At 38.7% G+C, this 26,514-nt stretch overlaps 2 protein-coding genes across 2 annotated transcripts in view; one reads left to right on the top strand and one right to left on the bottom strand.

The window, feature by feature from the left end:
- The window catches only part of LOC139685470 (pre-piRNA 3'-exonuclease trimmer-like), a 32,516-nt gene extending 25,913 nt beyond the window's left edge, over nt 1-6,603 (bottom strand). Inside the window, exons 1-4 of the mRNA XM_071582487.1 lie at nt 6,412-6,603; nt 6,069-6,303; nt 5,205-5,555; nt 701-956 (exon numbers count right to left, since the gene is read on the bottom strand). Coding sequence (XP_071438588.1) covers nt 701-956; nt 5,205-5,555; nt 6,069-6,303; nt 6,412-6,542 — 973 coding nt within the window. The 5' untranslated portion in view covers nt 6,543-6,603. The remainder of the gene's footprint in view (nt 1-700; nt 957-5,204; nt 5,556-6,068; nt 6,304-6,411) is intronic.
- A 1,046-nt stretch (nt 6,604-7,649) lies between these two features.
- LOC139685473 (uncharacterized) overlaps nt 7,650-26,514 on the top strand; it is a 138,587-nt gene continuing 119,722 nt past the window's right edge. Inside the window, exon 1 of the mRNA XM_071582491.1 lies at nt 7,650-7,909. Coding sequence (XP_071438592.1) covers nt 7,813-7,909 — 97 coding nt within the window. The 5' untranslated portion in view covers nt 7,650-7,812. The remainder of the gene's footprint in view (nt 7,910-26,514) is intronic.

Below are 26,514 nucleotides of genomic sequence, written 5' to 3'. Positions count from 1 at the left end.
ACAGTAACGCTATTTTTTCACCCTGTTCTGGTAACGACGGGGGTGACAATTTTCAAAAATTCGTATCTTAAACCCATTATGACTATTGAGTCCTATGGGGGCTCATTTTTTCGTTTTTAATGTAGAATCACGTGACGCATTGATTGACGTGAATTATAGTAAAGGTCCCGAGTCGCAAAGCTAAGTCGTTTCTGTTTGGCACGAGATTTCAACCTACCCTGGAATGTTTTTTCACCCCAGTTCATACTTTAAATTTCTTGAAAAACTTAAAGTATGAACTGAAGTGCATACTTTCAGTTTTTTCTTGAGCCCAAAAACTTCGATCACTAGCCTCAATCATGGCCCAGATAATGCAGCAAGGTCATTTATGATAAGAACTTATAGCAACCCAAGCTGGAAATCAGGCTACCGGTGGAATAACTTAATGTTACTGACCCTGCATTAATAGGGTTAAAGGCTTTACTTAGTTAGGAAAATCTTTTAGGGATCCTGATCATTGAATAGAGTTAATTACTACGGGGAGTTTCCATCACTTCCATGATAATAGCAAAGCATCACTCTGAATGATCGTACATCCTGAAAATAACTCTAAACTTACAGTCATTGATGCCAATGAATGGACATAAGTTTTAAATGTAATCAGTCCTAAAGCATTCCATTATTCACAAATAAAACCAGTTCATAAATGGATTTTACCTACCAGGTAAAGGGCAGTAGAACTGCTTTAACAAAACCATCAAATCTAGAAGGCAATTGTGACCTATAATTGGCTTTTTGGCATTGATAAGCAGATGAAAAATCTTAGTAGCACCTAAAAGGAGTTGGATCGCCTTCTCAGCCAAGCAGTCAACATCAATTTCTTCATTGACCACATCTCCATACTCCTCCTTGATTTTGATTTCCTCCTCTCTTTCCAGTTGAACCCTCTCTTCATACCTAATTTTCTCTATTCTTATCTGCAAGGAAGTAAACATCTACAATGAATCACTTGCATAAGTCAATCAAGGATATGACACCTCGAGAACATGGATTTCAAAGAGACTTCATCATGCTATAAATGAATAGCTCACATGATATAATAGGAACTACATGTTATTAATACTGGTATTTTAACATTTTAGATATGTTTTGGATGTACAAATATTATACAATGGTAAAAATATACATTTATTTGCCCCTCCTAATAAAACACAACCTGACATTCAGCACTAAAAATAAACCTTTCTTTAATTCTGCATTTCTTTAATTCTTCCCTTCTCCCTTCATTCCATCCAACATGCTTCTCCTTTCCCTACCCATTTCCTCACTTGCCTAACCTTCTCCTCTCCATCAAGGTCTTCAACTTCCCATAGCCAATTATAACTCTCTACATCCATCTTTGCTGCCTCCTTTCAATTACTCCTGACAAATTTTTCCCCTCCTTCACCAAGCCTTGGACTTCCAAGTTTGTTTTCCTGTTTTTTTGTTCCATTTCACCTTTCTCATTCTTCTCCACACCCACATTTTGAAAACCTAAACCTTTGCCTATCATCCTGCCTCAATGGCCATATTTTCGTACTGTACAAAACCAGACTCCATACCAAAGGTTTGATGGGCCTAATCATGGCATCTTACTCAATATCCCTGTCATCAACTCCCTCCTTGCGAAAGCTTTTATGCCTAATGCAATTCTTCTTATGTATCAACTACTTTGACCATCTTGGTCCAAAACGTTTAGGAGATAAGTCAACAGTTCCACCATCCATGGTATAAGAACTATTTATTTTAATATTCAACTTAGCCTCTCAGTAAAAGTGCACCTTTGTTTTGTTTACTTTTATTCTCATCCCATGGCTATCACACTGACTCTCCTATGGAAAGCTATTAAATGCTTGGAACCCCTTGGCTGACTGACAAAATAAAGCTTGATCATCCACTAACAATACTGATTTGATGAAATCTCCAGCAGCTTTCGTTCCTATCTTCAGCCCTTCCCATGGCTATGTTACCACTTCTTCAACAAATACGAGGGTCATCCGGAAAGTAGTACCCGTTCGTGCCGCATGAAGTGCTGACGACGCGAGTAGCCGCTGGACGAGGTCAGATAGCTTCAGTGGCTTGTCTGCCTTCTCTGAGCCAAGTTGCGTGACGCTAGCATTGCCTGTGTTGTTTCTGTGATTGTTTACAATGTTTAAAAAAATTGAGAACGCCGCCAGTTGTGAAGTGAGGGCAGTGATTAAATTCCTCAATGCAAGAAACGTTCGCCCATGTGATATTCATCGCCAATTAAAGGAGGTGTATGGAGACAATGTAATGGACGAGTCGTCTGTTCGGCGGTGGTGTCGCAACTTCAACATGGGGAGGGGGAACACACACGACGATGAGCGTTCGGGGAGACCGTCTGTCATTACAGACCAACTGGTGAGCTCAGTTGACGAATTCGTGAGGAACGATCGGCGCGTCACAATTGATGACATCTGTGAGCATTTTCCCAATGTTTCTCGAACAATTGTTCATGAAATTGTTAAACACCATCTGCATTATGCAAAAATTTGTGCAAGATGGGTCCCTCGCGTATCTCAATGAGCTGGCGGCGAAGGACTATGCAGCAGGAATACAGAAACTTGTCACACGTTATGACAAATGCCTTAATTTGCTTGGAGATTATGTTGAGAAGTAGTTTAAAGTATCCTCTTTCAAATAAAATTTTTTATGTTTGTTAATATTTACTTTTGCGTCTTTATTTCACGAACGGGTACTACTTTCCGGATGACCCTCGTACACCGAAAAGCAAAGGTGATAATGGACATCTTTGTCTTAATCCTCTTCCTAACCCTGTCATCATGTCTCTTTATCCACCAAATGAACTGTGAAGTCTTAGACATGTTCAAGTTGGAGATAAGCCACCTATCCTTCCAATTTATTCCTATTTCCTGCATTTTTAATTCACCTGATTAACTTACTGAATGCCTTCTCAAACTACATTTCTGAATGAAAGTCGAAACTTCAATAACATTGGAGCATAAAATAATGAATCCTTCATTTCAACACAATAAATTCATAGTGACTGACTGATCTAATAGCTTGCTGGACGCTTTCAGAGCAGTTTTTTCATCACTTTCGGCTAAAAACTAAACTTTTTCAATTTGCTTCATGTACAATTGAAGATGCCTTGCATATGTACTTCAGCGATATACCCAAATGCTGTTATTTTATCTCTTTCACTTTTTCTTTGTTTGCAACACTTCAGGCCTCAGCTATTAGTTATTAGTACTGTGGCTTACATATATGCTTGCCCAAGGGCTGTGAATAATTAAAACAAAATTCAGTACATGAATGACCTCAGTAGAACAATTAAAACATCAACTTATCATCCTTAGCATGTGAAAGTGGCCATTTAATAAATCAATAGTAAGCTTTTTACGATCTCATGGTGAGGTCTCCAAACTAAAATGAAAACAAGTTGATTGTATTACGAAAATAAGTATTACAAAATATTCCCATTAAATACACTTACATTCAATTGCTTTCAATCTTAAATGAGAAAAGCCCATATCAAAAGTGGGGTGCAGTTCTCACCTGCTAGAAAACAAAGTTCATACATTTTCATCTTTCAAAGAATGCATGCAATTATTTTTGCAACCCTGGAAGACTGTTGATTCAGAATTCGGAAATCAGGGAATCAATTATGCAGGAAGAATCCTGAATAATTGATTACCTGATTAGGGATGTTTAACTGTGTTCTACCTCTGTGCAGATAGTTTGCTGCATAAAACAGACCCCGAAGTCTGTATTTGCAGAGTCATTGGTTTTTAAAATGCTCTAATTTTCCTCAGAAAAAATGGGACTGCAACCTGATAAAAATATTGGAATTAGTTTCATGACTATGAGAGGTCATCATCAAGTAGTACCATCCTTCCCCTATCATGCCTGATACACAATGCTTCTCTTTCAGCAATTGTGGGGAGCGAACTGTGGTAGTGAAACTATATAGCATGCAACTGTGATTATGCCTGAGACAGACTAAGTTAGGACATAATGAAGACCTTGGACCTTTTGTTTATTGGAATTGTGATAGAAGAGGTGCAGCATGTTGTGTGGGAGGAATTAATGGGATGACTGACAAAAAGCACTGCACTTATAACATTCTTGTGGCATTAATACATGGCAAAGACTATGTCGGAGATGCAAAGATGGTATCGGCTCTTTAATGAAGTCCGATGGAGTGTGAATGATGTGCTGACCAACTATCTACCAGCGCAGCAGACAGGGTCAAGGGAGTTAAAGAAATGATTGACTAAAAAAAGCATGTTAAAGTGTGTTTTGCAGCATTAGAATTACAGATTTTTATTTTTGGTGCCAATTATATTATGATAATGTCCTATTCTATTGGAAACTGTCACCATGCTGGGCATCTCATCGACTGAACCCCCCCTGAGAAATCCAGTTTCAAAATGGGCTGCAGCCTAGATCATCTCATGGGTTATTGAAAGGATGGAAATGCCTTTTTGCATTAGATTGTGACAGGTAATAAAAGCCCGGGATCACCATTACACCCCAGAATCAAAGGTACCATCAATGGAATGGAACACATTAAATTTCCCAGGAAGAAAAGTCTGTGATTTTCTTTGCTTAGTACACTTGTATGTCAAATCTCTTGGTGCCTCTTGAAAGACTTATGCGATAAGAACTAAGACTCAACAGCAGTCAATAAGCTACCCAATAAGCATAATGTGAGCCACACCAAAAATTTTCAGATGAATTCAACAATCACATATATAGGTTTGGCATAAAAAAATTGTTTAACACTGCAATTGTAGAGTTGAATCAGTTGTTTACTCTATAAAGTGTTAATAGCTTTATTAGTTACAGTTTATTTATTTATTATAGTTTTATCATGCTAGTCTTTTCTATGCAATTTTAAGCCAAAAATAAAATATATAATTAACACAAAATACACATTCAAACTTTGAATAGTCAATACAATTTCATGAAAAAATTTCAAATTAGAAAAAAATCTCCATTTGAGTGACATAAATAGAAATGTCTGTCGGTACAGTTAATTTTCTCATCATGGCCATATTTATATGACATTCTTTTTATGAGTGTGTACTAGAAAGAGAAAGTAAGTAAAAATATGATTCTTCTGATTGTGTCCTAAATGAAAAGATGCAAATTGCACTTGTCAAAAATTTCAAGAAAGGCTAAAATGGGTCAAAACTCACAACAGAACCTTCCTCAGAATAGGTCCATATGTCTGGAAAGTTGAGACGTAGCTCCCTGTGCAGCAACAACTCTCTCAGTAGAGTGGTCAAGGAGGGTGGCATGGATGCATCAGGGATGACATTTTCCTCATCAACCTCATTTAGCGTTTGTTCCGTATGAGGATGGATCCTAAAAGACTGGCCAGGTAAGGCAGAAGGCGCCCACTGAGACACTTGCCAGCATGCCCGCTCAAGGACTGAACGCAAATCGGAGCTAAGGTTACATGCTAAAGCTGGACGGCCCCTCTGGAGATCTAGGCGTAGCTTTCTTTCCTGCTGAGGGCTCAGATATGGAATACCTTCGCTAAATAGCTATTAAAAAGAGTAGAGATAAAACATCAATAACTGGGAAAACAAATATAACATTGCCCTCCAGAAAAACGATCGCTATATTGAACTAGCAGAGGTACCTAGCATAATAAGGCAAAAACCCAATCAACAGAGCTTACAGAATTCAAATCACTTCATACAGATTTAGTGGTTAGATGCATGCCATTATCATTTTTCAGTAATTAATCAGTGGTGCTACAGCACGTGAAAAATTGAAATTTACTAAATAAAATTGAATTCTAATAATTTTTGAAACACAACTTAACAAATTCCACAAATAATAATAGAAGAATATCAATTTTAGCGTAACGGCAAACCGATTACGTTGAGTACCAAAAACGTTTCAATAGAATTTGCTTCTAACACAAGTAAGTAGTGCTAAATTAATTGAAACGTCATTTTATAATGGTACATAAAGCAGCTCAAAAATTACGAAGGATAAATTTTGAGTGGCCAATGAAACAGTAACCTAATTGTATGCCTATTGTACCGTACCTTATTGTAGTCGAAGCCCGCACAAGACAAGAAGCACAAGGATGATGCTTGACATATAAAACGAGTGTCAACAGAAAGAAATGAAGTGGGTAGTAAATAAAAAGTAAATGTCCTAGTTAAATAACTATTTTCTTCTTTGTTAAGGCAGAAAGTTGTCACACCCAATTGTATAACTAAGAGCTGATCAACACCAGCTTTTAATTTTTCATATCGTTCAGCGCCGGAGTCAAATAAACTACAAAAGAATTTTTTCAGAAATAAGATAAATTCGTTGCTAACCTAACAGCTCTTTTCGATATGAAAACACAATTACAGTGAAATATAAAAGGAAATCCATGCTTACCTAGGGCGAAATTCTTCGTGAGAATGCAAGCCGGTGAGTTCACAGTCCAAAGATATCATTGTAGATTTCTCAAAACTTTCCTTCACATCTTTGAATTTCTCTTCGAAGTTATTCCAAAATATATCACACATTATGCCCTAACAAATTCCTTGCAATTTAAATTAAGGTTTGGTAGTAACTCACGGTATGACATTTTCGCGGTAAACCTAAATTATTCCTAAATTACGCTGTTTAATTCTTGGTGAACTTCATTTCTATTTTAAATCTGTAATAAAATAAAGAAAGTTGCAAAACACCAAAAGTGCCGAACAGAACACAAGAAACCTAGTACAGATTTCAATAAGTATGCTTCAAATGTGTTCCAAATTCAACAGAAACCGTAAGGTGCTGCCATCTAAAACAAGATTACAACTATATCGATTGTGAAAAATAGATTCTCCACTATTTGAAATTATTCATGAATATCACATACTTGTTTTGCCTACAATTAGATAACGTGGGAGCTAATTGAGAATTAGTTCTTTCTTCCTATCATTACGACTTCGGTCTTAGAGAAGTTACAACTATTATTAGTATCATCAACCCAGTGAGAATGAATATTTAAATTACATTTCCTCAGATTATGCCGTGAATATACCAATCACTTTTATATTAAAAGAGCATCAACTTCCCGCTAATAAATCTTCAAATTAGATATTTTGAAAGCTGTACATACCTTCGTTCAATAACGGTCTGCTAAAACAATTGACGTGGGAAAAACTTCGCTGTGAGATAAGCTTCGCGCCTCGACCTTTGGAGGCGCGAAGCTTGGTTTGTCCAAATAGATGGAAAAGGGGCAGATTGCTCGGTGTTCTGGGGAGAAGTGGTCACGATTTAACAATTAGTGATCGAAGTGATGTGATTGACTGAGCGTCTCTTGGTATAAGAATGACGTTCCTGCAAGAATATTGGTGCCAAAGTTTTCGTATGCAGTTGTCTATTTGTCTCTTCATACTTCTCGGAAGATGGATTTTGTAATTTGTGCCATCTGATTCCCTGCTTCCAATTCCATTGATCAGTATTCATCTTCAATTTGAAAGTTTCTATTCAGTATTTTGCGATTATCGCTCATTACAACGGCAATTATAGGAGAAATCGTTCATGACTTCTCTCCAGTTGCTAGCGCCATTTTCACCTTGGTGGCCAACGCCGGCACTACATATGTAGGTATTGCCTGGAGGAGGAGAAAGATCATTGTCCAAGCACAGCTGTTGCAGGGAATACGCTGTGAATGCTAGCACGCTTAAGTGAATTGTGAATGTTATCAGTTATTTAAGATTCTAAATCCAGCAATAGACAGCATCAACCCAAATAAGAAACCTTTAAGTGATTCATGCTTCCGTGCTCCGAGTGTCAATCTAAATGATGTCCACGGGGAAAACGTTCTTCTTGCGGTCCGCCCTCTTCGTGGGATTGGTATCCGTTGTTACTACAATAATTTACTTCACACCTGAACCAGGTAAGCGAAATCTTTATATAGCACTTATTACTTCCGTAATAATGCTTAGATGAATGCATGTCTTTCAATTGTCAATCGTATTCTATATATTAGAATGATGGCATCAGTGCGTATGAGTAGGTACCGGCATAATGTTTTATGCCAAACATTATTGATAAATATTATGCCGGAGAATAGCTGTGTAATCTGGCGATCATCTTAAGCACAGCAAACTACAAAAGTAAAAAATTTGGCACGTGTACGAAGAGAAAAACGAATTAATCTTTCTATAGTAGGACGTAGGTATTTCATTGCAACGTATTGGTTTAGGGGTGATAGATTTGGTGAGAAATCTATCATAAAGTTTGTTTTAAAATTTTCAAGTAATTTATTTTTGTGATGACGCTGTGGAATTAAAATATAGTGCAGCCTTAGCGAGAAACATTGGTAGGATAGGAAAAAAAACACAGGAAAAATCTTCGCTGATTGTAATTATCAGCGAGTGTATACTCCGTGGTATTTGTATAATTTTTGCAATTAGGCAATTCTCAGCTGTCCAAATTTAATAATTGCTAGATTTAAATTACTTTTGAAAAAAATCGAGAATAATTTTCGAAAATGATCGGGTTATCTTTTCATGCTACAACAAATCGCTGCAGTAAAGCGAATTGATATTTTTTTCTGCTATGCTCTGCTTCACTCGCAATATATGCCCTTTTGAATGAGTTTGTTTGTTGCGATATTTAGGAGGAAGCACCGGGGCAATCTAAGTTATTTTTACTACTTTTTTCGTTGCCAAGGTAACGGACATGCGTTGAAAAGTGGACCCGTTTCAAAAGTAGCGCGCTCACCGAATAAGATAGGTGTATAAAAATCAGCAACAATACATTGATAGCATTGGTCCTCTTATTATGTTTTCTTTTTCTCTTTTTGAACGTTTTGACGTTCGATAAGGACGTTTGTAGCTTTGATAATGAAAATCGTAAGGCATTTGAAAGGTTTCTCAAAGTTTGGCCTTCGTGATGATTGGTGTGACCATTAAATTTGCTTGGGAAAAAATAAACGAAAGAATTACATACATCTAACTTATGCTTATCATATATTCAACAGATTCAGGTGAGATGCAGTGGAAGCTCGTCATTATGAGAAAAAAATTTGCACTTTTCCACAGATTAATAAATATTTGGAAAAGTGCAATTTTTTTTTCTCATTATGCTTGTCATTTCTGATTTTCCCCGATGAAAGAAATAAATGACAAGTTTTAGAAGAAAATGAACAATAGCATTTATAATGTCTTGATTTTTCATTGATAATTACATATGTAGATGAGCTTTCCTTGAAATAACGTCTCTTAATTAAGGGGAACCATGCAACCTGAAATGCTACTCATGCGGATCTAAATGGTATCAATTCTGTGCGTTATCAGCGTTACACCCCACGTTGATACTACGATAATTTGAAAAATATTTGGTTGATTTGGATGATTGGATATCGAATAAAAATCGCAATATTTGGTGAGATTCGAAGCTTAAGTGCACCATATTACACATTGCCTACCCTCATCCCCCTCCGATAAAACTGACGCCGGGTGGCATCGCGTCGAGGGTGGATCCATTTTCGCCACCGAACCCGGCACACGATTACGCTCAGTCACTACAGGACTATTCGCTCGCGAGTTTCATCACGGCAAGCGCTGCACCTGCAAGCCTCGCGAGTGTGTCCGCTTGGGAAAGGCCTTAAACTGCCCGAAGCGGGTTAAGAAACGAAGGACGGCGTCGGTCGTATCGAGTAGCACGGTCGACGACTACGGTAAACGCAATCGTGCAGACGCACCTAAGAACAAGAAACATGGAAATAAATAAGGGAATCGCGGAGGAGGGAGAAATCCTTTTTAAGTTACGTCACCGCGAGACGGTTTTTCGTCGTGTTTTTTTTCTTGATCTCCACAGCTCGGTTTTTCGCACTGCTTTCGCGTTTTTAAAAAAAGTAATGCCTTCCCATGTTTCTCTCTCTATCACTCTCTGACAACTGAATTAAATTTTCATCCCTTAGCGCGATAATGGAACTCAAGATCGAAAATAATTTCAGACAATCAAGGTATTTGAACCATTCATATTCTTTCTACTTTTTTGAGCTGTAATGAAATAGGCATATGCAAGAAAATTTACAGATTCGGGTATATTAGCGATGGATTTTGGTGAGCCTAACGAAAAATAGGGTAAGAAAGCGCGCCTCAATAAAATGATACAAAAAGATAGTAGGTTCATGCGGAATATGCTTGCGGAGCAAATGAGCGAAGATTGCAAACAACTGAAATTAAATGTTTGAGAAGAGCTGCTGGCTACATATGAACTGAGAGAAAAAGAAATAAGGATATTGAGACCAGGACTCGTGGCACAAGGCATAAATGAAACAATAGGAGAACACAGAAACATATACGCAGAACGAATGGATGTAGAAAAGATAACCAAAGAAATATGGAAATGATTGAGCGAGAGACAAAAGATCTCCGGGGCGTGCACCCAAATGATGGAATGACTGAAGAAGGTATTTTACCGACTTAATGTTTAACACTTGAAGGAAGATAGATTAGCTATTTTTTAAAGTTCCTTTTCTAGCAAATCCACGACCGTAAACAAGAATACTTCATTCAAAGAATACCCTAAAATTGCATAGAGATTCGGGGAGACCACCCCACGGCTCGCCTCTTTGATCTTAAGCAGGTATGATGACGAGCTGAAAGTGGTCCGAAAAATGAAATTAATTACTTTTGTACGGGAAAGTCTTTTAATGATACACCTTGTGATTAAGTCCGAGAGTGTGAAGATTAGTGTCAAGTTACAGTCAAATTCAGAACTAGAAGTGCACTGTGCATGTGACCCATTTATTCCTTAGGCAATACAATCGCCGACCAACCAGAAGGTCGTGTTTCGAATCTCTCCTTAAGCATCGGTGATTTATTTTTGTGTGAAGGATTTTTCTTCTTAAAGTTTATGACGTATAAAGCGATATGTCCTTCCTATTACCATGTATTACCTCTTGCCAGAGGTAATTATTTGTCGATTCTCACGAAGTGCAAACATTAATGAGGTTGGTTGCATATTTACAAGGTAATTGTCCCCAAAGAAGGACATTTTTTTCGTTTTAACGGGAAACCATTTAAGACTGTTTGCATGGTTAATTTTCAAGCTGGAATTTTAAGCGAGAAATCCGAGCCACTTCTCGCTTGCGTGCTTTCTTTTTATTTTCCATTGAATACCTTTATTTTTGAATGGGCATAGGACATTTCCTCCCAAATAACTTCCACATGAGCGAACTATTCACTGATCACATCTATGTAATGCTCCCGCTACAGTCATTTATCATTATATTTTGACCCTTCTCTTCGCGCTGAAAGTGAAATGAAATTGTCTACCACGTGACTTGACTGGAGACGCATCTCGTAACTAAGTACGCTTACGTCGGCAACAGGAGGGCGCAACGACAGTTGATGTTCGAATACAGGTATGGTTTCTGACAAAATACTGTAATTATTACTTCTTTCATTTATTTTACTTTCTATTTTTCCGTCCTTTTGACTCATACCGATCTGCGTCATACCATTGGACTGCAGTTTTTAACACACATGTTTTTGTACACACCTTTGTACCATTGTGTGGAATAAGTACTCGTACTCTCACGAGGGGGTACTCAAGACAGAGAAAGATTCTTAATTGGAGAAGGACTCCGATATGTGTCGTAATTATGTAATAATTCGTAACACATCAGCTGTTGGCGAGTGCGGAAAAAAATTCATCGTCATCTCTTGCGAAGTCAATTACGTTGTGAAATATATCTCGCCTGTATGAAGGCTCCCTTCTTGTCCTCCTGAAGGCCAAGTAAATCTAGTATATTTCTAAAGTTAACTCTAAATAGATCACTGTAATCTCAAACACCTGAAGAGTTTTTAAACATACATTCCAAGGAGCAGATAAAAGCTTAACATTTTGCGACCGGAAATGGAGAATCGGACTAGTGGTGAAATGTTTTATTCATAATGTCACCACCGTTTCTTTCGCAAGCACAAAGCTATCGAGTATATCGTTTAGTCATCATGTTTTAAAGGCTAGTCGCTGAGTTAATAGCCTTAGTTACGCGACAATTCCTAGCAATTTGACAGCTGCATGGCCTGCAACATATTTACCACTCCTTGTAGGGTTCTTGCGCAAATTTATCCTGCTGTTGCTTCTCCATGCATAGATAGCAATGTGGCGTTCCTTGTGACATATTATTTGTAGGATAGCGTTGAAAAATCTTTTGATAGCCTTATTAGCGTAAATTTGAGGAGTAGAAACCGTGTCATCTTACGGAAAGAGAAATTGTACGGGAAATTAATCATAAATAAGTATTTGATAACCTTTCAATTCTTAGTTTTTACTCCACAGCATCGCGCACGAAACTTGTTCGATTCTTATCATTTTTTTATTCTTGTCCTGGCCTTAAGTGATAATACTTATCTATGCATTCAAATTTACTTGGCCGCCCAGAAACACGGCGCGAAAGAGAAATAAAAACAATTGTTCACAGAACTGCCACTTGATAACGATACCTACGAGAGTTGGAAGATCAGAATGATAAATGTGAATATGGACTGACATATTTTTGGCGTTTCACTCATCTCTGTATATTTAAAATATTTTGGATGGAACAACGGGTTTACGATATATTGTTTTTGGTATTTTATTATAATATCATTTGGGGTATGCTTTAAAATGAAATGTGTATGCATTTTCGTATCTCGCAATAGATATTTATTTAATTGTAAAGAGAAGTTTTTTCTAAATCTCATAAAGACGACATTTTATTTTCCGTATTCGTTGGAGAAAAACTAGTATCATGCGTATTTATGTATGCTAACATGGACATGTGTAATTTGGTTTTTGCTAGAACGTGGCGCTCCTCTCTCCTTTGGAGGACGACCTCCGTAAAATTCATCATCGGTCATTTTTTATACAATTACTGTTTTTATGTGTGCCTCATTGAATAATTCTGACACGCAAAAAAATGCTGGAAATTGTGTTTGTGGTTATTCCATTTATGATGTGTCGCATTTGTGTGTGGGCGTCCTTCGAAAAAAACCATTGATCAATACCACGAGCAATCAATGGAGGATTCAGTTGGAGGTTACCAACGCGTGAGCCAAATAAATTCCAATGTCTACCTCCTAAAGCACCTGGGCACGGTATGCATTCCTTGCGTCAGCATAATTTACATCTCTCCCGTTAAATTTGCGTCAAAGACTCGTAGAGAGTTATTTGTATTATCATAGAGAGCATATTGGACTGGCTTATTAAGGCATTGGCAGACTCGATTTTGAGAAAATTGAGTAAAAACAGCAAAATTAACTGAATAAATCACCAAAAATATTCTTTACCTGTTCTCTTTGCACATATTCAGTGCGTTTCTCGTCCAATCACATTTGCGGCTCGTGTAAAGTTATTTTTCTTGTCGAATTTCCATTAATTTATTAATTATTAATTTACAGTTGAGTTTTTCCTCTCATTTCACCACGCCTTCCAGCAGAGAACATTTTTTGATTTAGAAAAATTTTGTTAAGATTGAAACTCTCAGATAGCACAGCATTTTAATCTCTTCAGATTACCTGAATTAAACCACTTTCTCCCATCGTTAAAGTCTCGCGGTACATTAAGAAAGTGAATCCATCCCCACACCCCCATCTCCATTTATTCGACCCGAGACCGTCCCTTAGATACATTTGCGGAAAATTACTGTGCTAGATTGAGAGCTGCGATAATTCGCCCGGCTTTTCCTTTAACCCGGCATGGTCTCCTTAATTTACTGAAAGTAAACGGCAGAATAATTTGGTAGCCGTGGATGGGGGGTGTGGGTTGGATACATTGCTAGGCATAAGGGATTCATGAGGATGACAACAAAAGGGAGGGAAACCTTGAATAGGAATGACAAGGTACGAATGCTTTTTTATGATCTTCCTAAACTAGGTTTTTTATTGATCTTCAAAATATACAATAGTAGTATACAATACATTGAGAATTTATTAATGGAATACTCTCTCTGGTCCTGCTAAGCCAGTCAGTTCTGGTTTGACAGCAGGTGCCACGTCAACAAAAATGATACTTAAAGTGTATGCAATTATAGGCTGCATATATTGTGTCACATTTTGCTCCAAGCCCTAATCCATAGCATATATTTTATTCTACCTTTCACAGCATTTACTCACTGTAATATTCTTAAACCTTTAGGTATTTCATTAAAATTAGACATACAGTAACCTCCTTTTCTTTTACCTTGATTTGTATGAAACGTTTTTGTTTTATCCCTGATATTGTCTCTTAACGGTGAATACTTTTTATTTAAATCAGGCATTTTATGTTTGTCATGAAAATAGTTCCCTATTATGAAGCTATACAGGCTGTCTACAGGCATAATTCCTAATTTTTGAAAGATATTTCTTCCATCTAATCATAATTTCTTTCTTCTATTCTAATATTTGCAGTTTTTTTATCTAGCCTCAGACATTTTATATAGGATTTTTTGCTGTTTATTTTTTAGCATATTAATTTTTGTAGAACCAGTGGATCTCCAGACGGTTATAACATATCTAAAAATACTCTCAATCATTGAAAAATTTACTATTTTCATGACATTCAAACATACAAAACTAGAAATACAGTGAACTTGACGAAGGATGTAATGTAATTCATTATTTATTTTTTAAATATGTTCACCAAATTTAATATTTTGGTCAATGATTACACCCAAGTAATTATATTTATTTACGTGTTCCAGCTTGGGGAAATTAAAGTTATTGGCCGGATAATGTAGGCAGTAATGTGAATTAATCTGTAATTGAATTATCTATGGTGTACGAGAATTCATTTTCACAAACATTACTTTCGATGTTTTCTCTTTGATTACGAGATAATTATCATGTACCCATTTACTGATATTATTTACGTCAAGTTTATCGCCCTGAATAGCTAATTTTAGTTCCCTATTCGGACAAAATAGGAATATACAAGAGGTAGAATTCGAATGGAAGAGGAAAGATTAATGGATTTCCAATGGAATGAAATACGATAAAAGGGCTTCAGTTTCCAACCTTCGGATTAAAAAACGAATGTGGGGAGGACGGAATCCTGTGGTCGAGTGTTGCCTCTCTGTCTTTTTCTCTCCAGACGTTCGACTGCTTAACAGTGGACTGAATCTAGAGGAGAACTTCGTTGTACTAGACCGGAACACCATTTTTAATGGGAAAATAAATAAAGGAAAGTTTACAGTGTTTACTTTCGTCCAGAGGGATTCATCGAAGCTCAGTTATATCCCTTTCTTCATTCATGCATAGAGAAAAATGCTTTCTATTATTCTTTCTTCGGGCTTTGTGGTCCGAACCGTTGGCGATTGTCTTCTGGCGAATCTTTATTGATCGGTTTCGGACTTTTTCTTACGTCTCGTGAATCCCAATTTACGATCCGTCATCAAAAAAACGGAATTCAGCATTACGGAAAACAAATAAATGAGTAGTAAACCATTTTAAAAATAACTATGGAAGTTTGCAGAGCGAAGACAAGCTTCCATCACATGCATGTACGATGACACATTTTTTGCGCGAATTCAACCGCGATATCATACACAACTGATTAATAATCACCCAGACAATAATTTCCTCAAAAAAACTCAATAAAGTGGAGAAATTTAATGGGTTCCTAATTTCATATAATATTTGCTGAATTATTTCAGCTTTTAAAGTAACAATAGGACGGTCGAGGTAGTCCAGTGGGTGGAGCGTTGGACTACTGACCGGAGGGTTCGGGTTCGATTCCCAGGCAAGCTTCTCTGGGTACCTGCAGCTCCACCCAAGCTTTATGATTTTTTAGGTACCAGATCTTCCTGGTAAACCATAACCGGCACAGGGAAAGGAACTGGCCTACCTACCCTGATGTGTGAATTTCACACGGCGTCGGGCTTAGTACTGGGTGAACTCCACCATCACCTACCAAACCGATCTTTAGGTTGATTACTGTGTTTTTGGTTTTATTAAAAATAAATGACGGCAAGGGTAATCAACAAAGTAATAAATACTAGGCACGGTGGCGGAGGAGAAAGAGAGTATTTTTGGGAGAAATTCAAAGGAGGTAGGAAATGTGGATTCCGAGCATTTTAATTGTGAATGGAATGTTGACGATTTCGGTAGAAATCATCAACATTCCATTCACACAACGTTGGACAGGTGAGGTAGGTGGAGGAAAAGGATTGGACGGAGTGAAGGGAGATGGAAAGTACGCGGAATAGAAGAAGGGTTTAAGTGTGGGGTGACTGTTTGTGTCTTTTTAGGTGAAGCTAAGAAACGGAGAGTGTTAAGTTTTGTGTCTAGTCAAACCCTATCTAAACACTATATTAGTAAAAACCAAATAATAGTAATTAACAATAAGTACTACTCCAGATATCTAATTTACTGCGGCCTCTTTTAACTAGTGATCTCAGCGAAGTGGTTGGTGCCATAGCTCCCAACCCTTCAATCTTTGCCGTATCTGATATATGCCCCATTTATGTTCCCCAAATGAACAAATGACTTATCAAATTCATCACATTAAATTTTGCCCCTCCATTTCATGGTTTTCAGGCAACGGAGATATTAAACTCCTCTGAGATTGATCGGTGACTTGTCTCGCGGTCTGAGTTGATTGCTTAGGGTTTGACAAACTCCCAGATTTAGGACCCGTTTATCTATTTGTCAAGTCATTTGACTAAGTCCTTATAATTTGCACGTATGGATTCTGCTGATGGCAGTATATGAAGCAGCACTTGTTTAATCGATCACATTACGCGGCACTACGTACTTTGTGTGCGAATTTGAAAATTTCATATTAAATTTTAGAGACTCTTTTCAGAGAACTGGTGAATGGTTTTTCGGTTTTGAGAGACGAGCCCCTGGTCTTATTAAATAGGTTCTCTGATCATGACACCGCCCCTTGATATTGAAAAGTCTTGTCTCCGAATCGCTCGAATCCTTTAAAGATCCAACCCAGCAACCCCTTGACAAATGCCTTCTCATTTTCCCAGCACGTGCCGTGAAAGTTGCGCCCGTGCCACAGAAGCCCACCAATAAGCCTCGCCCTACCTCATTCCCCCCCAATTACCCTCGCCGCTATTCTAACCCTCGATCTGGTAGCGCGATAAGGGTTTTCACTTTCCGTTGCACCTTCTGCGTCGCTTTCTTTCCATCGGACAAGGACGGTAAAATTTAAAAAAATCATAAAATGTAGAAAAGGGTCTTGGAGGGGTATACGGAGGATATTCCATGGCACAGCTGTTTGGGGGAGGAGAATTAAAATTTCGAATGAAGGACGTATGTGGGAGGGGATTGGAAGAGTGTAGAAGAAGAAATTCAGTGGTCACGTTAGAAGTAGGCCGATTCCGAGGAGACTCTCGAGAGAACAGGTTTTGTAACCTTTTTTTCCCTGCGCTCACATCTTCCCTTCCTTCTGAGCTCACCGCATAGTGGGTCAAGGTGTTCGGTGCTTGATGCTCGCAAGGGATTGTCCGGGCGTTTCCCGTGCCTTCAGGCCGTAAGATGAGTCTTGTAAGATGAGTCTTTTAGTTATCGGCGGTGTCATTGCCCCTCGGAGAAAAAATAGTCCGAAATTGCATGCGAGGGATGTATTTGCGCGTTACCGTCTCATAATCTATGATATATTTAGGTTCTCAAGGAGTACAGTTTAAGGTGGGGGATCACATTGAGCAAATAAAACGGTGGAAGATACATTTCACCCAAGAGTCCCAAGGGTGATCATGTAAAATAATTAATCGGTTGTCTTCTAAGCAAATCAAATCCCTTTATTCCAATCAGTTTACGCGTAATAAATCGAGATTTTTTTATCATTGCCTTGGCGGATTCGAAGTGCGGGTCATTGTATAATGGTGTATATTTAATGATTCGGAGAGGGGAAAATATATTTTGGAAGGTGATGAAGTCAACTCTGCTAAAAAGATTGAAATAAATTAAGTACCTTTTTATTTCCACACGCCATTTATTAAAACATGATGATGTACGTCCAAATGATGATGACGTCCCGGGTCGAAACCCAGGTCGTGTTTTAATAAAGTGTATGTGGAATTACTAAGTTATTCACTATTTCATGTCAAAAGTTTGTGTAAATTCCATAAACTTAGACTGGAGGCAACGAATGTCTGCTGAAAAGAGTTCTAATTTCTAATCGTTAACTTTCAAGGTATTCTACTCATTAGAAGAGGTCGATTTTGGACGATCCCCAACGACTATGACCTTCGACTTATAGCGAGAACTTCCTTTTATTTGACATTGTACTCTTTTTCGTTCTTCATTTCATCGTAACGTCAACCTGCCTTCATGGAGTCTAAATAACATATTCCGCTCCTTCCTCTAACTCACTTACATTGTCTACATAGCATTCCCTCTCCTATAACGGCCTTCACTACCCCGCTACCTTTAATTTTCCTTCGCTCCATTTTTCTTTCTTTTGCGGATTTCTCCCAGGAACATCCTCTCTCCTCAGATCGCATTTAAAACTTCATCCTTTGACTTCCTCTCTGTCCTAATTATTTTCGCCACTATTCTCCACGCCCACGTCTCGAAATCCTTCCATCTAAGTTCATCTCATAGCCTCACAGACCAGGTTCAAGGTCCATATATAAAATACATTTCACATTTAAAGTCTTCACTAATCATTTCTTCACCTATTTCGTTAGCGTGTCTGTCACCAGCTTAATTTGTTTATTAGTTTTTTTAAATTCCAATCTTTAAGTTGAAGTTTTAGGTCGGGAATCGAGTGCGGAAGTAAATTCTAAAGTATAAGGAAGCATAAGTTCCGAATGTTCGGCACTGAGGGGAAATAATTTTTATTAACACGTTGAAATTTGCTTCGCCATGTATTATTTTATGTCTTTGCGCACTAGCGCGTGCTTTCAGTTCAATTCATGCGAACAAAATGAAAGACACACATCGGACTTTCTTGGATATTCGGACCAATTATGTCCTTCCTTAAGCTCAGCCCCATGAGTGCTTTTGTCCGTAATTAATTTCTTTGTTCCATTTCGCCTCCATCCGAGTATAACGCAACGGTTTTTTTTGAGAGCGTGAAGCTTAATCAGTCACGATTCCTCTGCGGGACATCCCTAATTCTAGCTCGTTCCCCTTTCAAGGTAATTCAATGCACTATCAGCAAAGAAATGCTCCCCCTTGGAGACTCACTTCAGGTACAATAGTTTTATTTATTTTTTGCCCCTGAACGGAAAGTCACAGTAGGATCACCTAACTGAGCGCCTTAACCGAATTCACGAAAATACTGTCGATTTTTATTTCATTCCTAGCATGCTTCTTGTTACGTGCTTAATTATTTCCTTTCCCTCGAAAAGATACATTACTGCGGGATGTTCAATTTTCATTATTTTTCATCAAAATTTGAAGCGATTGACTTCAAATTAACAGTCCCCTTCCTCCCTTATGATCCCACATGCATTTCAATCACAATTTCGTCTCTGTCAAATTTTTTTCTACCAACTTGCCCATCTAAAGGGAGCAAAAACTTTCCTTGTGAAGGGCGGGTCGCCTAATTGCTGACTAGGTTTCAATTGAAGGAGGGTAAAAAAGTCAAGGACGTGATGACAGCTTTCCGATACACTCATCATTCAGGTCGATGAGTTTCAGATTGAAAGTTGTTAGATGAATTTTATGCAGCATTCATCCGATCAGAATATTTAGGTAAATGAGATAGATGCTTTCACCATGTGCCTATTTCGTCAATGCCATATGAAAATCATGTAAAATGAATATATTTTTCAGTATGTGGATCGTGGATTTGTAGGAGACTTGTATAAGAGTCTAAGCATGACTCTCCTGAGCTTGATTCGAGGCTCATCAAAGTTCTCTGTTAGCCTCGTGCTGCATTCTGTCAATGCAATGAAAAAGGATTTCAAGGGCTTCAAAAATGAGATTTTTTTAAAGATTACGTACCTATGCCATGATAAAAGAGACTGGCACGCGCATGTTGAGCATTTTAGTTAGGCGGTTACACATCTCCATATAATTTTGAGCGTGCGATTCTTAATCATATAAAACTATGCATTAATTTTCTCTGTTCAGTGAAAGTCAGGTAATCTTCACTTGAGCTCTATGTCAAAGAGAAGATTTTGTAACGGCTGAACACATAAAATATAAGCCTTTTAAGATATATTTGTGACAAAATTAAGAATCTCGCGTATGCAGTCATTTGATAAGTCGTAGTGAATCACCTGAAGTTGGTTTCTCATTTCATCGCCAATGGAGTGCACCAAACAGCTATCATAAATAATATGTATAATAATATGTATGTATAAATTTATAAAAATATAATATAATATGTATATACAAATTTATAATGATATAATATAATATGTATATACAAAGACCGACACGAACGCTGTAGAAATTATTTTTCGTCTTAAAGCGAATTGGCAATTTATTTTAATGCAACAATTTCAGAGCGTAAAAATCATTCGCCTTGACTGGGACACGAACCCAGATCCCTCAATATCCGGTCGAGTGCTTTAGCCACTTAAGCTATCGAGGCGTCCTCTTACGCTCTGAAATTTTGGGGCTTTTTAAAGGAACTAGATGTTATGACGAAATACCGTGCATACAATGTCACATGCATTCGTGTCCCAGTCAAGGCGAATGATTTTTACGCTCTGAAATTGTTGCATTGAAATGCACATTAGCGGTTGACTCCGTTAAAAGTTACTGTTGCGGCATCTCCCGCAGTTTCTTTGGAATTTGTCAAAGGGAAAACACCATACGTGTTTAAAGTTGGCTTTAACCTCGTGGACAGTGGCGCCTCGCGCTCGACTACGAATGCATGTGACATTGTATGTACGGTATTTCGTCATAACATCTAGTTCCTTTAAAAAGCCCCAAAATTTCAGAGTGTAAGAGGACGCCTCGGTAGCTTAAGTGGCTAAAGCACTCGACCGGATATTGAGGGATCTGGGTTCGTGTCCCAGTCAAGGCGAATGATTTTTACGCTCTGAAATTGTTGCATTGAAATGCACATTAGCGGTTGACTCCGTTAAAAGTTACTGTTGCGGCATCTCCCGCAGTTTCTTTGGAATTTATTTTAAATATAGAACGAAAGGGTGATTTTTACAAGTACAGGATTAAGTATTTTCACTACTCCAGGAATATTTGTTGTGAGGGTAACGACGTTTTCCCTGGCAACCTGAAAAACAGCGTCTTCTCGTATCACAACGAAAGATCCAAGACTCACGTCAAAAGATTAAATTGAAATCATGCGATTCTTTATCATCTTTAACCTATTCTTTCCGTCTCTATGTGCGTTTTATATTAATCGAAAACTCGCAGGCCAGCGTTGGCTGGATCATCGTCGATCGAAATATTTTCTCTTCTTTCTTAGTTTCAAATCGGCTGTCCTCCCACATTATCGTTCATTTTCTTATCCCTTAAGTCCTCCTTCTATCTCTCTTCCATGCTCAATCTCCGCCGTGGGCTCGCATTGTTTGAAGAAAAAAATCGCCGTGCGAGATTGCCCGTGGAGGAAGAAGAAAGCAGTCCATCAAGATTATTCGACGCGAATCGCTGCGGCAGGAACGAAATTCTGGGAAAGTGTCCCAGTTGCTTGCTCTCCGAGGGTCGGTTGTAGATGTTTAGACGTAAGATGGAGCTCGCTGGGTGAATATGGCGTACTATATCGTTCCCGCCGTCATATTAGTCCGTTAAGTTTGTTATTCATGGCCGCGCTGCGTATTATTAGGGAAATGTGCCACCAGGCAAGCCTCCATACTCTCTCTCAGCTCTCAGCAAAAGGAATAACTTAAAAGAGTTCCGCGAGGTACATTTTTTGCAGTGGTGCTTGCTCTGTATCCATTAGATGAGTGTTGGGGAAATGTGACGAAAAGGTTAAAGATCTATATTATCTATCGCTAAATAGATCTCATTTAGAATATACTACTAGTACATATTTGAGTTCCTCATGAAGCTGGGGGGGATCGAGATGGTGCGGTAGCTAACGTACTGGCTTACCGCCCAGAGGGCCCGGGTTAAAATCCCGGCGGTGTTGAATATTTTTCAGAGGTATCTCGATTCCTACTTGAAGTGCTTTGTGGAGGGCACTTTGAGTGAGTACGCTGTCCGTCGTATGGGACGTTAAGCTGTGGACCCCTTGGCGCCTTTCATAAAGAGTAGGCTAATACCGACGCCGGGTTTCTCTCCACCCTTCATCCTTTCCTATCTATCCCCTATAGCGCAAATGACCTCAGCTGTCGGTCGCCTCCCGTAAATACTACTACTATTAGGCTAGATTGATTGCCGGATTTGATTCCGTGCAGCTTAGGGCACGTAGATGTGTAAAACGCCGTAATGACAAACTGAGTTGCGTAATAAAATTATTAGCGGAGATAGGTTGGGAATCACTCACGGATAGAGCGTTAAATTACGGTTGATTCTTGCATGAATTTGAAGGTCACTTCAACGAATATGTTGAAAATGCATTAGTAGCCCCATCGTACTATGTTAATATCATGCAAGTAAAATTAGAGAGAGTAAGTGTTGAACAGAGAGATGTACGACGTCATTTTCGCCTCGAACGATAAGGAATCAGGATAATGTTGTCCGACCACGCTAGGGGGGGATAGGTATTTTGTGTCAAAAGTAGTGTGGTGTGTCACCCCCTGCCACACACCCCAGCGCTGATTTGCAGGGTACTATATATGTATGCATTATCATCTAGAAAAATCCTCTCCTACATCCTTTAGTTCTAATTCAGATGTTGCCCACATGGTGAGGATTAATTTTAAGTGGTTTATATTGGAGAATGAGCTAGTTCTTTATATCAGTGGCACAGTGGCATATTATATGGCAAAAGGCAAATTTAATGATACTGAAAGAACTTTACGAAGAATTTATCCGACATAGCGGAAGTTTTTGATGGATTTTGACACTTCACACAATTGCAAACGTAAGCCTTAACTAGCCGTTTAAGGAAACTTTTGGATGGACACGCCAACATTTCTTATCCCCGCTCAACAAACATTACCGGAACCGAAACTAGATTAAACCGATATTCAACTACGCATACTTTCTACCTTCTTTCATTCCGTCCATAATCCTTTTCATCCCCCTTCCTCGTTTGCCTGAAGTCATCTATCTCACTATATCACAACCTTCAGCAATCCATCGCCAATTAAAATGCTCTGCATCCATTTTTCTGGCATCCTTTGGATTTCTCTCCACAACCCCCGCAATGCGTAGTACATACTTCTTAGTTTGTCTTCATTTCCGTCTATTTTGTCTTTTGCATTCTCTTCCACCCCCGCATTTCAACAACCTCCTATCTACGGCTATTATCTTGCTTCAACGAACATGTTTCCGCGCCGTAGAAAACCACGCTCCAGTTTTATAAAGCCATTACATTAGGCTATATGTCAAGGTCGTTGTTAATTCAAGTTTTGAGATAATGATTATAGGTTAGCCATGACATTTCGCCAAACTGTTGACACAGTTTTGATTACTCCGCCGCAACAGTTTCTACCAAAGGGATATAAAGATTGCTCATCCGTTAATCTTTAAGAAGTTAAAATGCATAATGATAATTTTACGGCAATAAAGAATAGCCGCGACTCGATACAGTGTCGTTCCATGTGAGAAACCTGGAGGGAAACCCACTTAATGTTATCTGTGCTGTTTGTATAGTTTTTTTCCCACGGGATCAAAACGAGGAGGATTCGCGCGGTGATGCCGGAAAGAGAAGAAGGGAATCAGGAGGCCAGAAAAAATTTCGAATTGAATGATTAAGTGGGCCGATGGAAAATTCGGAGTAATCTCTTATTGCTTTGGGGTTCGTTTAGCACGGATGTCGCGGAGGGTGTCGGAGAGATTCAGGACGCCGCTAAGAAACAAAGGGGGAGTGGGGAAAGGGAAGGGGGTTGGCTCGAGGCCCCGGGAGAATGGATGCTTCTTTTTTTTGCGGGAAGGGCATTATTTTTTTTGTGGGGTTCGTGGAATGAGGAAAAACCGAGTGAAATAAATGAGAAAGGACGGCAAAAATTTCGGGGGTGAAAGTTTATCCAACGGAGAGATTCCCCTAGCCCCATTCTCCGCCCCCTCCCCCTTCTCCCTCCCACGTGAGCTGGAAAATCGTTAGCGTCTGTCTCCCGTTCGACCCACGCGGGAAATGTCTACTAGGCCTTCGGAGACGAGCATGGGCCGTAACCTCATCAATGGCTGCAAGGGACCTCCTTGAGTTTGAGGCCTGGGTTTGTTGCTTGAATAGGTCTCACGCTTGTGAACTCATGGGTCACGGGTTCGAGTCCCGACCGCCTTGTGCGTAGGTTTCATGTTTCACCGGCCGATTTTCTCCTTTTTTAACGAATTACGCGAGAAATCCAAAAGTGGTCTCAGCAAGCGCAAAGGTCGCGATAAACAAATCTCTCCGATCTCATTGGATTGCGGTGAAAACGACTGAGGTTCCTCTTTTGGCAATAAGATCTTCTCAAACGGCGTCTCCGCATGCACAAGGGTAAAAACCAGTTATGAAGTGCCTCATCATCTACACATCTATTAAAATTAGATATGAACCTAACCATACCAAAATAATTAATTAAACAAGGTGCCATATTAATTAAGATTTGCCATGAATAAGATTTCCCTCTGACAAACGCTTCGACATTGACTTTAGATGGTATTGCGCATCGAACTCTTTGAATAGTAATACCACATGAAATGAATAAATTAGACCTTAATGAGCAAATTTGCCCATATCCGGAATATGTAAATACTTCATGATATTTTTGATTGTTAAATTTTTAATATAACGAGACTGCCCAACATTGGGCATACCCCACAAGTGTAACTGATTCTTTTAATGTTGTTACTACGAGGGTCATCCGGAAAGTAGTACCCGTTCGTGAAATAAAGACACAAAAGTAAATATTAACAAACATAAAAAAATTTATTTGAAAGAGGATACTTTAAACTACTTCTCAACATAATCTCCAAGCAAATTAAGGCATTTGTCATAACGTGTGACAAGTTTCTGTATTCCTGCTGCATAGTCCTTCGCCGCCAGCTCATTGAGATACGCGAGGGACCCATCTTGCACAAATTTTTGCATAATGCAGATGGTGTTTAACAATTTCATGAACAATTGTTCGAGAAACATTGGGAAAATGCTCACAGATGTCATCAATTGTGACGCGCCGATCGTTCCTCACGAATTCGTCAACTGAGCTCACCAGTTGGTCTGTAATGAGAGACGGTCTCCCCGAACGCTCATCGTCGTGTGTGTTCCCCCTCCCCATGTTGAAGTTGCGACACCACCGCCGAACAGACGACTCGTCCATTACATTGTCTCCATACACCTCCTTTAATTGGCGATGAATATCACATGGGCGAACGTTTCTTGCATTGAGGAATTTAATCACTGCCCTCACTTCACAACTGGCGGCGTTCTCAATTTTTTTAAACATTGTAAACAATCACAGAAACAACACAGGCAATGCTAGCGTCACGCAACTTGGCTCAGAGAAGGCAGACAAGCCACTGAAGCTATCTGACCTCGTCCAGCGGCTACTCGCGTCGTCAGCACTTCATGCGGCACGAACGGGTACTACTTTCCGGATGACCCTCGTATTAAATCATATAGATAGTGCATCCATAGACCACCCCAAGTAACTGAATTCCATCATTTTCAAACTATCCGTAACTACTCTCTTTGAACGATTATCATCGCAATAACTCATTAAACACTAATGCATCGTTTTATGTTGTAAAACAAAAGGATGCATGAAGCTAAAATTTTCATCACTTTCAACCCATTTAAACAGCCTATAATTAAAAATAAAACAGTTTCTGGCGTCAATTGGTGGAAAATCTTTGTATTGAAATTGAAATTAAACCACTTGGCTTTTCCACGTGTAAAAGTTCCACGTATAGTTTCTATGTGGAAAAGCCAAGTGGTTTAATTTCAATTTCAATATTTCAGCCATTATTCAACTTACTTATGGAGGTATTGGTTAACGGATAAATATAATGGGATTGTCCTGAAAATAAATAAAAATATTGACAGAATTAGGATCGCATTTTTTTGAAAACGGGAGTCTAAAATTAATATCAGTAACAGAAAAACCAATTTAACCCTTCTCGTATGGCTAATGCATGCATTTCTTTTCCAAGGTAATACACTATCTGTCTGTTTTTTGTGGTGGAAAATGATTTGAAGAGCTTTAGATAAGATGAAACAGGGGTTAAATGGAGTTTAGCTTACAAATTAGCTCGTATGCCTCAAGGAATAATATCAAATCAAAATTTCCTGGAAGAAATGAAATAACAAAAAGAGCGAAATTATTTTCGTCGTCGCCTCTGGTGTAGGCCATACGCCCACGTGACAAATTCGCAGTGAGAACAAACGAACGCCTTCAGAATTGCGTTAAATTACTACGAAGATCCGGATACCAAGTTTTATCTCGCGAAAGCTTAAGTGGATTATGTATTAATCTGTAACTACATTATACAGTTTGTCTCAATGTCGTAGAATGGCTGCGTTTCTCACAGCGGTAATGTATAGAGATAGTTATTATGA

Source organism: Hetaerina americana, unplaced genomic scaffold (genome assembly GCF_022747635.1).
Source record: "Hetaerina americana unplaced genomic scaffold, ioHetAmer1.1.p SCAF_115, whole genome shotgun sequence".
Lineage (NCBI taxonomy): Eukaryota > Metazoa > Arthropoda > Insecta > Odonata > Calopterygidae > Hetaerina > Hetaerina americana.
Note: the sequence above shows the minus strand (reverse complement) of the source record. Positions and strands in the feature narration are given on the sequence as shown.